This window comes from Tiliqua scincoides, chromosome 1 (genome assembly GCF_035046505.1).
Source record: "Tiliqua scincoides isolate rTilSci1 chromosome 1, rTilSci1.hap2, whole genome shotgun sequence".
Classification (NCBI taxonomy): domain Eukaryota; kingdom Metazoa; phylum Chordata; class Lepidosauria; order Squamata; family Scincidae; genus Tiliqua; species Tiliqua scincoides.
Genome location: NC_089821.1, coordinates 253,461,762 through 253,473,955, shown reverse-complemented (window position 1 = coordinate 253,473,955; position 12,194 = coordinate 253,461,762). Strand labels below are relative to the sequence as shown.

Genomic DNA, 12,194 nt, shown 5'->3' with positions numbered 1-12,194 from the left:
GCCCTCCCTTGCATCTGGCATTCTGACATAGCCCATTTCTAAAATCAGGAGGTTGCACATTCACATCATGGCCATAACCTGTAATGGATTTTTCCTCCAGAAACTTGTCCAATCCCCTTTTAAAGGCGTCCAGGCTAGACGCCATCACCACATCCTGTGGCAAGGAGTTCCACAGACCAACCACACGCTGAGTAAAGCAATATTTTCTTTTGTTTGTCCTAACTCTCCCAACACTCAGTTTTACTGGATGTCCCCTGGTTCTGGTGTTATGTGAGACTGTAAATAGCATCCCTCTATCCACTTAATCTTTCCCATGCATAATTTTGTATGTCTCAATCATGTCTCCCCTCAGGTGTCTCTTTTCTAGGCTGAAGAGGCCCAAACGCCGTAGCCTTTCCTCATAAGGAAGGTGCCCCAGCCCAGTAATAATCTTAGTCACTCTCTTTTGCACCTTTTCCATTTCCACTATGTCCTTTTTGAGATGTGGCAAACAGAACTGGACACAATACTCCAGGTGTGGCCTTACCATCGATTTGTACAACGGCATTATAATATTAGCCGTTTTGTTCTCAATACCTTTTCTAATGATCCCCAGCATAGAATTGGCCTTCTTTACTGCCACCGCACATTGGGTCAACACTTTCATCGATCTGTCCAACACCACCCCAAGATCTCGACTTGAGTCAACTTACGCTGGGCTTTTCCATCCATGCTAAATTGAATGGTTTGGTTTTTTTAAGAAACAAAAATAAAGGAGAGATATACACAAATTATACTTTGCCCAGGGCCCACCAGTGCCTTAAGGTAACCATGAATGTATTTGTGTATTGATTCTAAACATTTTTTGTGATTGTGTTTGCATTATTTCAGGACTTTTCAAACTGGGGCATCGCGATGCCCCAGCCTGCGGGCCCTGCCTGGAGGCAGGGAAGAGGCAGCGGCGCGATCCTCAGGATCGTGCCACTCAGGTGCGACCTGGAGTAGGCTCCCCGCAGCAGTGAAAGTGGATGCGGAGCGATCACACTCCACTTCCACTTTAGTGGACGCAGGGCATGATCGTTCCGCATCCACTTTCACTGCTGCGGGGAGCCCTGCTGCAGTTTGCACCGGGCTGCCCGCAGCCCCGGGAGGCTGCAGGTGCTTGGGTAAGTGTATCCAAGCCCCTGCAGCCCCCCTGAACGGCGCGATCCTGGGGATCGTGCCGCTGCCTTCCCCCGCCCCTGCTGCCTCCCCCCTGCCGCCCACGCAAGAACTTAGTGGCTCTCAAACTCTCCCAGAGAGTTTGCGAACCACTGCATTATTTGAATATACAGTATTAATGTTTACAGGTTTAAAACATTTTTGACATTCTTTAACCTGAGTTGTTTTTGTAAAATCGGTGTGTTTACTGGCTGCTGGTTAGGGACAATTTTTCCTTTTTGAGTTATGAAAACTTATTACAGCTGTGTCTTTCAGGTCCTTTTGTTCTGCTGTTCTTGTGAAAAGGTTTTGTGTGTGAAGTACAGAAGATTGACCTTAATGGTTTCACACTGGGAGTTTGGAGTTTCTTTTCTTCCCCCTGAATCGCCTGGTTATAAGATGGAACCCATCTGTATGTGAGATAGAAGAACAGCCTGTCTCAGCAATTCATTTAGAGGCACATTTGGTCAACGTAAAGGAGCAGGGGGAAGGGTCTTTGTTCTGTGCTTTGTACACTTTTGTCCTGGTCAACCTTGTGTGGGGTGGAGTTTTTAGGCTACAGTGAAGTAAGTCAATGTAGTAACTATGTAATACAGTATTTTCATATTGTCAGTACAAGTGCATTGATCTATCAGTTGAGTTTTGATTTGATAGGTTTTTACAATTGTGTATTTTATGGCATATTTTTTGTGGCTGTTATCTGCTTTGAATTGGCAATGAGAAAGGTAGGAAAAAATAAATCAAGAACCCATCTTTAAGAAGATTCTTTAGATGGCTCACATAGCCACAAATACATCAGCTATCTCTTTTGAGAAGGTTCAAACAGTCTTTGAAATAGATGATGTGAAATAAAGACAACTGTAACTGTAACAACTCATGTGTGCACATGCCCTTATTTAAGATTTTTTAAAACAAATTTTCATAAAGACAATTTATAGGCTGCATTTTGTATTCAGGTATGGTGAATTCAGGTATTGTCCACTGTCCCCTTAAGCATAGCCCAGCCTCTAGACTTTTCCTCCCTCTGGTCTAGTAAAAACTTGCTCTGCGTCCAGGCATGGTGCAAGCTCCAGTGGTGCCATGATATGCTGGAGCTAGTGCACAAAGCATGCTTGACTGGAGCCTACTGCAGGGGGTACATAAGTCTCCCCCTGGGTACATGAAGCATACGGGGTCAAAGTCCCCTGATGTTTGCCTCCTGAGACCCATCTTTCTTCCTCTGCGCATTGCACCTGACCTAGATCCTATACACACAGTTTCTCTTACCATCTTACTGCCATCTTCTCCCCCTCACTGCTGTCCTGCTCTGCCCTTTGAAAAGCTAGAGGGCAGCAGTAGGAAGAAGGAAGTGTGGTGGAGTTGAGCGGAGGCACATTCCTGGAGATTTTTTCCCCAACTTGATATACTTAATCTTGGAATTTTGTATAGGCCTGTTAAAATCTCCAGGAGTGCATTCAGTGGTCAGCCGGAGATTGATGCAGATTAATAGAGGCTCCAAGAGAATCTTGGAAGGTTGGCAACCTTAAAAAAGCTCTAATGGCCCTAGGAGCAGATGAGATGGAGAGCCCGGGTTGGCCAAATTCAGGGGATCCATCATTCCTTTCCAAAAATCCATCTTTTGCCTCTACTGGTCCAGCAGATGCCGCTCAGGAAGTGCATTGGGTGGTAAACTGCAGCCAGCAACTGCCCAGTTCTGCTGCTTGCCTGCCTCCCACTCCCTGAAAAGGAAGAGGAACCAAGTGGAAGAAGAGATGTAAGGCAGACTGAGGCTGGGCCAACCCCAGAATCTGCAGTACCAGTGGCAGTAACAGCATCTTTTGCTACATTTATTGACTCAGTGAGTGTGCGTTTTGCCTACCACAGACTGTGTGGTTGACAGGCAGAGCTAGGTAGGCCATGCCAGGCAGGATAGTACAGGCAGGGAAGAGAGAGACAGATATACAGGCATGTACCGCTTAACAACCTTCCGCTTAACAAAGGACTGCATAGGCAATGGTGGTCAAAACACAACAAACAGGCTCTTAATGAGGCAGTCAGGTCTCCCATAGCCTACAGCAGCATGTCTGTTTACACAACAAAGAGGCTCTTAATGCAAAGAAGAGACTATCTCCAACAGCCTGTACACTCAGCAGCCAGTGAGTGTCTGTTTACACAACAAAGGCAATAGATTGGGCTGAATGTTCGCTTAACGACCTAATCACATAACAAAAGGGATCGGAGAACATATCCCTGTTGTTAAGTGGCGCACACCTGTAAAGATATCTGCCCTTAGGAAGCAAGAGTTATGAGAGGCAGCCAGAACCCATTCTAAGTGGGCCTCCAACGCTGGGGTGAGGTTTGGCAGACCCTCAGGCTTGGACTGTAATGCCATTCTTTGTGATCTTCCTGTGAAGAACTAGCAGGTCAATTTCTACTTCCTTGACCCCATTTCACAGGGATTGGCCATGAGAAAGTGGGAGAGCCACAAGGTAATCTTAGATACTGATCCAGAGTGGCTAGGCCAGAAGGAGGGCTTCAGCTGAATGCCTTCTCCAAGTTAGGTGCCTGCGCAGAGGGTGGCAAACACCTGGGCATGACTCATCTGCAAATGACCACTTACTGTACTGGACAGTCAATAAACAGGGCCCTTCATTTTCCTCCATATCTGTGTCACATGTGCTTACTGTGGGCAAGGCAACCAAATACTTTTCTTATTACACAATTTCATTATACAGTGGTAAGGGGTAACTGGAATAATTTGAACTTGAGATTTGGTGATGATGGGGCAAAATTTCATCAGGATGCCTCCGAAAAGCACTGTACAACTTGTGTGTCTTGAAGGCTTCTCATTTTTATGGTACAATTAGTTATTGACTGTCATCTGCAAAATGGAAGGGGACCCTTGTGTTTGCAGGACATATTTTCTCTCGCATGATGGCATCATCACATCCCTGCCGTGTTGCTTTCACCTATTGTAATTTTTCTGCTAATAAGAATATTTAAAAACCGGCCAGGAATCCTAAATTTGGAAAGTAGCAGTTGATTTCAAAAACGTACTCCCGAGAAATAATAATGGAGTTCTTCTGCAGATTTAATTTAAACAGGAATAGGCAAAACAAATCTCTGTGGAGGGCATTTGACAATAATAAAATATTTCTCCCTGCGGGTGAGCTGGTAGCAATTGTATTGTTGCCATCGAAGCTCACGTTGCAGCAGGTCATTCCCATCATAACAAGCCCTTGGACCAACTGGCACGGACATGCAACATTGAGCTCCTGATGGGCACATTATTTCAGACCTTTAACTTCACAGAGAACAAGACAAATGCTCCTGGGAAAGGAGGATTATATTTTAAAACTCCTTTCTGTTTTTCTGTCCCCCCCCCCCCGTCCAGTTAAATAAGAAGATGCCACGTGTAATGAATCGTCTGTGACCGGCTTTCTTTATATTAACCTATTCTAAGAAAACGAAGCACGGGTATTTGAATACTACAGAAATAAGAGCTCCAAAGCCCAATGAAGATAAGCAACAGTCATGTCTGAGATATATCACTCTGCAACAGACATGAAAGTGAAATACTTGCAAATGAAATTAAAGGGGGGACGACGACACAGGCAAACAGTACCGCAATGGCTGTTTGTGCTTTCCGGCCTCTGCTGAAAACTAAAAGGAGATGCTTATAGCATATGAACTTCCTGTTTTTCTCCAGGTTTTCAATATGAGAGAGTTCCTTCCACCCACCATTGGTGGCTGCAGTTATTATCAACCCCCCCCCCCCAGCTCTTCAACACTATTTGCCATCTTTGATTAACACTGATGGCTCTTTGCACTGCCTGTAAGAGATTGTCTCTTGATAAAATAGCTCTCAACAACTGGATGTTTATGTATAAATTGCATAATAAATAAGAACTGCTCCATTTTGTTTTTGTCCTCCATTTCCATATCCATATCTATTGACCAACACTACAGAAGGCGATAGATGATACACAGATTTGATGCCATTGTAAAGCCTTGTCCAGATGGAAGCTTAGCAGCATGAGGTTCCACTTAGCAAGGAGTTTTCATGCAATAGGTACTCTTACAACTGTGCATGCCCCTGAGGCTTGATTTTTGGCTAGCCAAAATCAATAAGGGTTTTGTGACAGTCTCCACAAGGTACACCTGAATCAGTTGTACCCGTCTCACCAAAAACCCTGAAAGTTCCTGTAGGAATTATTGCTTATGATTATGAAGGAGTTTTGATTTATGGGTGAAAAACCTCATCAAATCAGTGCTTGATTAGGATGGAACACAGACAGACTTGAATCCAGGCTTAAGATTTAGGCCAAGCATTCTTGGATCCCTTTGGGAATGTATCTCTGTGTTGTCAAATTCTCACCTGCCTCCCTGGGGATCAGAGATTCCTCAGACTTGTAAGTACAGTTAGGGGACAGTGAGATTTAGATGCTGTAAGGAAGCATTTTGCTTTTACAATTGTCTATAATTACCTGCTTTTATTTCTGTTAAGACTTGTACCTCAGCACAGCCAACACCCAAGCCATTTTCCAAACCTGCTTGCTTAATTTTTTCCCCTTTTCCACTATTTCCATCCATCCCTGCTTCTTTAATAAGCTCTTTTTATTTAACTTTTTAGCTGTCTGTGGTTGGTTTAGACTCTTGTCCTACTTCTCCTGGACCCTATACAGTACTAGATAGGTTTGGGGGGAATTCTCCACATAATTTAGTAGGAGACTTCTAAAGACGGTCTCTCTTTGCCTGGTTTTGTCCTTGTGGGAGTAATAGATTTGGTCAATTGTGACCCTAGAATAGGGGCAGATCAAGAGAAAGGAGGCAGGCACCAGCTTCAGGGCTGTCGTCCCCCCCCCATCATCACAAATACTCATTCAGATTAGTGTTTATTGTACAGTAAATCCTTGATTTCACATACAATCAGTGGAAGGTCCATTAATTCCAATATTCCATTTAATCTAAATATCCTTCCCCCCATTAGTCCACTAAATTCCTGCCTCAGCAAGTTCCCTTGGTACTGCTGTTTGCTCCCCCACTAGGTTGTTCCAGGAATGGAGGGCAATCTCCATTCCTATAGTACGTGGTGGAGAGAGGATCTCTCCTCATACCTTGGTGGAAAGGACAGCACCAAAGGAGATGTCTAAAGTCTCATGAGGGGGCTAATTCCGGCACTCCCTTAGTGCTGGCACTGTCTTCTCTGTCCTCAAGCAGGGCATTCTAGGAATGGAGAGTTTCTCAGGAAGTGGAGTCTTATAAAAGGAGTTCTCCTCTTATTCACAGGGAATATTTCCTGTTTTGTTATAATTCAGAATATCCTTGAAGGCATGGTTTACCTCAAACATGGCACCCCACTACCAAGAGTTAAGCAGGAAATTTGCCTTGATAGCCAGAGGTGGTTCTAGTAGTAGTTATAGTTCCTGTTAATAGCTTTTCTGTAATTCTAACCATTGCAGAAACATGAGCATGACCACCACCTGAAGGCGCCAAACATACTGATCAAACACAATGACAAAATAGTGGATAGGCTTAAAAAAGAAAAGCCAGGAGCTGTCCTATTTCTTTTATCTACCATAGCATGCAGCTGAACTGAAATGGGGTGGGGGTGGTCAATTGGGAGACTTGGGAGAGGGAAATATTTTCCCTTACCTCTCTGTAAGCCCATCAATCATCAATGGGTCTTCTCAGACCTGTGCTAGGGAAGCCAAAGGGAGTGTGATGGGAGGTTCCAGAGAAGACAGCATCCAGCGCAAGTCACTTGTGCTGGGATACATTCCCTCCTGTCTCTGACATGCCCCCACCCCCAATCCGCCCTGTTTCACTCATCCCCACCCCACCAACTTACCACTGTCAGCAGAGCTTCTTATCACTGCCACTGTGGGGTACCCCTCAGCACTGGAAATGTGCGGAGACACATGCTTCAGTGATGGTGTATGTGACACCACAAAGTGTGCTCCACCACCAGAATACTAGGTCTGGCAACAGAGCCAAAGAATAGGATTGACCCATAAATATAGTACTGTAATTGTGTCATGGCTTTAGAAGAATCCTCAGGAATTGGAGGATGACCCTATTGCAAAAAGATGCAACATTTCTGATTTGGAATCTGGAATTCTGCTTCCTGTTATATTCAAAGCAGTGCTCTTATATGGTCTTGTAGAATTTTTGCTTATCATAATTAACACCAGTCCACATTATCACTCTTCTGGCTACTGGGGTTTGCAAACCGTACATTCTGTTGCAAATGAGACTTTTTTTTTTCCTTTTTAAGAGCATGAGGATGAGCAAAAACAGAGTCTCATTTTAGGAGTGGAATAATGGATTCAGCTGTTGATGAAGAAAACATATAGCCACTTGTGGATAGTAGGAATGTGATCTTACATAGTAGGAATTTTTTCTTTTATGACACTGACAGAGAGGCAATGATTTTTGAGTAATGTGGCTTGATGTGGAAATGTTTTAAGATTAAATAAGTGCTTGTCAGGATGAATTCTAATGTACTACGAGACAGTCAGCGTATTTAAGGGTATGCAAAATTATTATACTATGTTGAAATTCATTTTGACAAGTCTTTATATAGCACGTAGCTATGAGCCCATTTTATCTTCAAGGTATAAATGTTTACTGTTCTAATAAAGATGATGCTCATTTATTTGACTCCTTGATATAGAAGAGAAAAAAAACAAAAAACAAAATCCACAGCACAAAAAAATTAAAAGCAATTAAAAGTGGAAGCTTGTTTAATATTGCTCTACCATCATCCTGAAAGGCATAATAATTTGAGTTACACATCTGAACCGATTGGAGTTACAGAACCATATCTCCGTTTTGCATTTAACAATATATACAATATAAAATAAATACATTTACACAAATGGACATTGGTTGGAGCACACAGTATGATACACATCACAAAAATATACAGTTGATTGCTTTACAGATGTGAAGCCCATCTACAGCTATAGACATGATTTTTTTTATTTGTGTTTTTACTACTGGTTATTATGCAACTCCTGGATTATAATAAGCAGCTTAATTCAGTTTTTTCCCCCTCTTTTGCGATCTTTGCACAATAAGACTGCCATAAAGTGTTTTCCTAGGCAGGTAAACAGAGACCCTTAAATAATTAAAATACAATTACCAACACCCATTTTCTCTTCCATAAGAAAAATAGCAGTTTTAATTTTTTATATCTTTTTATGTTAGCATTTAAATGCAAAATAGTGGAATAAATACAACAATCTGATTTGATTGAAACAAATGTGTAACTTCCAGGAGTCACACAATCATATTGCTTTAAATAACAAAAAAACAAAAACAAAAAAAAAGAAAAGAAAAAAATAGCCCAGAGTACAGTCCATCAGAAATATCTCCTGCACACTGAACGGAATGGGGCAGCCAACCAAGAACACAAAAGTTTTTTCCACAATGCCCCTTCATTTCAGTGGGGCTTGTATGGAAGAAATTCTAGATGAATTCAGCTCTTTAAATTAAATTCTTATAAGTTAAAACATACACCTTATTGAAATCTTCACCCAATACTTCATGTTAAATAAATGGTTGTTGTGAAAATTTCTTCCAGCAAGGTTTAAGATGAATGTTATTTTAACATCTGTGCAGTGTATCAGTTAATATTTGTACAACCATGAGATATTTGTTCATTGCAGCTCTGAAAATTATTTGAAGACCAAAATTAAAAATTGCACTGTGTTCCTTTAAACACATATCCATCTTTCTTAAGTCTTTGTGTGTGTGTTTTTTTAAAAAAAAATTCTCTTCTTTTATCAGTGTGTTGATTGGCTATTGACCCTGAAAACCCAAGTTCTTCAATGTGATAAGCAAAAACAATATTTATATTAGATATTTATATATACATATATAGTGTAGTTGAACAGTAGCAACTTAAACCCTGCACAAATTTTCTGGAAAATAATTTTTCTGCACTCTTACATATATAAATAATTTTATAGAATCAGCACCATTTTTTCCCCCCAGGAGTTGTAAGGTTTTGTCATTTTTCAAAAGGGACGTCCAATTTCCAAACTCCTATCACACTATTAATTTCAAGTTATTGGCCAACTGAATGAATTGCTAATGATGATTTATCTAGGATCACACGACAGTCACTTCTCTACTGAGAAAAACACAATCTACAAGAGAATCCCATATAGCTAATGAGAGAGATACACAGTATTTCTAGCACAAGGTTGATGTACCATCAACCTGCTGTATTTCGTTTAAAGCACACAAAATAGCAATAATCTTGGAAACGTGTCTGCGTTTTAAAAAAAAGGTTTTGCAACAACACAGAGCAAGTTAATAACAACATCTGATAGATGATTGGATGAAAGCTATATATACAGCATTTAAAAATTAGACTTATCTATAATCTTGAAATATTCAAAGTTTTATTTCTACGCTATACATAGGTATTCTATAATAAACTGTTACAGAAATTATCCCTTGTTTTGAAAATATTATGATTTCAATGCGTATCTGTCCATAATGAGTACTTGTTTGGATTTTTTTTTTCTCAATCTCTTAATTATCACTAGGAAGAACCTTATTACCGGAAGGAATAGAATATACTACTGTAGTCTCCTGAGGAATTTTACATCCAATATTGTCTCTAATTCTACCCTGTGTCTATAAGCACACACCACAAGAATTCAAGCACCACAAGAAGAACAAGACAACAGTCTTTGAATGCAACATAAAAAATTCCAAAAAGCACAGCAAACATGAAACATTGAAAAGCTGAACTACATTTCTTTTGTTTGTTAGGATTACAATTTTAATTACATTTGTGTACATAGAATAAGGTTGTTCACATAGTACAGGGAGCAGCTACTAACACTGGTACATTGGTATAGCATTTGATGGAGGTTATTTTTAATTGGTTATTCAGTGACTGTAGTTTTCTGGGGGCATCTAATTGGTTTATACATTAGATTACACCTCTTAACAGTCTTGAAACTGACCGACTTTTCGTGCTGTGAAAACACTGGTTGAAAAAGCAGATATACTTGTTAGGCTGTCTGTTTAAAAATGGCAATCTGCCAGCGAACATTTTTTTTCCCTTTCAATAAATTAATAAATAATGTGTAGAAGTACTAAGTTGTTGAATTTGGTCAGAGGCTGACTATTCTGATATCTGATTTTGCCTTATTGCTAGCTGAGGTGGACTGGACTTTCACGAAGTCCATGTTTTTTTGGAAATGCCTGGTCAGGTCGATAAATTAACACACAATATGTTGCAACTGTATCTTGGCCATACAGAGGTGCTTTACTAATATGTTTTTAGATTTCTATTTGACATGGCATCTTTATATGACTACTCAGATATACTGTAGGTGTAATCTAATCCTTTGTTTCAGTGAACACTTAGGTGTACATTGGAGCTCATGAGAAGAAACAGGATGTCTTGGACCAGACTGGCACACAACATAAATTGCATCCGTGATAATATGCACCTTCCCTTTAACTATTGCTTGAGTAAGAATTTATTCCCACGTTAACAAATGGCTGAAAAGTGGTAAAGCTGGTAGAAAAAAATCTCCCATTCGTAAGAAGAACCAAAACATTTTGCTTAAAAAAATCTTCCTTCAGGATTCATTTGTCCTTCATTAATGTTCATTGTTCAAGCCAGCACAAAAAAATGCAGTATTTATTTATCTTTTTTTTCTCTTTAGTATTGCATGAATGAATAAAGCTCAAACTATTCCCTGAAAAAGTTACATCGTAGCTAACCTAAGAAATATCTGGAAGACTTGAAAAAACAATTAAGGAATCAAATGGCTGTAACTGATCTAGATGGAAAATGCAATGATAAGAAGCAGCCAATGTATTGTCATCGAAGTTGCCTAATGAGAGGCTGCTCTTGTGAAACCTAATACTGCATTCAGTCAGTTCATCGTGTTGTACTGTACTAGTGCGTACAGTGGTTTTCTTTTGATTCCTTTGTCATTGGGGTATTGTGGTTCGTCATAAGTTCACTGGCATCCATATTATGGATTTCCATCCTTTGGCAGGCCTGGCTTCCATCTCTCTTGTATTAGAGACCTCTTTTAAAAGATTCAGCAGCGAAGAGAAAAAAAATACCAAAGAAAAGAAAAAATACGTATAGTAAAAGAGAGAACCGAAGAAGAAAAACGGCATCAAAGAAGACATAGAAGATAAAGAGGTGAAAGCTGCTTCTCAGTCTTGCTGCGAAGTTATCAGTGCAGTCATTTTAGTTTCCTTAAATTAAACACTCAAGTTGCTTTGCCCATGGTTTTCCTGTTTGTTAAAATTCTTCCCTTTTGTTAAAATTTCAGCGTGCTTAACTGGAAGGCCCAAGATGCTTTAGTCAGACCTTGGCCTCCAGCATTTCCAAAAAAAGTTTATGCATGGGGACTTTGCCTTCCAGTTTGATGTTGTAGAAATGCTGCACAGCCTTCGTTGAGGTTTGCCTCAGCAGCGGCAGAGTCATCAGCATCTTGCCAGCCCGGCGCGGGTCTTCCATATGCTGCCCAGCCTCGTAATCCTGCAGCGCCTCATGTAAGACATCTTGAAGTTTCTGAACTGCTTCGACATCTTCTATGTGCATTGAGTCTGCAACACAAAAGGAACAACAGCGGTTTTCAATTTTCATGCCAGAAAGCAGGATTACAACGCCAATGCTCTAGACTGTAACTTGCACTAAGTAACAGCACAATAATTGTTTATGGATTTGCATGGATTTACCCAGCATTTCCTGCGCTCTCTTATGAGTAAGTTAGATAATTACCCACTTATTACCATATTGACCTTCTGGAAAATGTTTGTGTCTCTGGTGTAATTACAAACGCGTAATTGCTCCCTGTAAATGTGCTTGGTTTATATAGATTAAGAGAAACTAGCATTGAAACTTGCATGAATATTGTCAGAATGTATTTCTTAGATATGCAGAAGACTTGCAGTGTAATTCTAGGCAGGTCTACTCAGAAAGTAAGTCAGGTTGTGCTCAATGGGGCTTACTAAAGTATGTATAGGATTGGAGTAACTGGGAC

General features: G+C 40.5%; 1 protein-coding gene across 4 annotated transcripts in view; it reads right to left on the bottom strand.

The window, feature by feature from the left end:
• Window positions 1-7,876: 7,876 nt before the first annotated feature.
• The window catches only part of ESRRG (estrogen related receptor gamma), a 509,743-nt gene continuing 505,425 nt past the window's right edge, over window positions 7,877-12,194 (bottom strand). For all 4 annotated transcript variants that reach the window (XM_066618961.1, XM_066618952.1, XM_066618969.1 and 1 more), the window contains exon 7: window positions 7,877-11,757. In XM_066618961.1, the coding sequence (XP_066475058.1) occupies window positions 11,513-11,757 (245 nt within the window). In that variant the 3' untranslated portion in view covers window positions 7,877-11,512. The remainder of the gene's footprint in view (window positions 11,758-12,194) is intronic.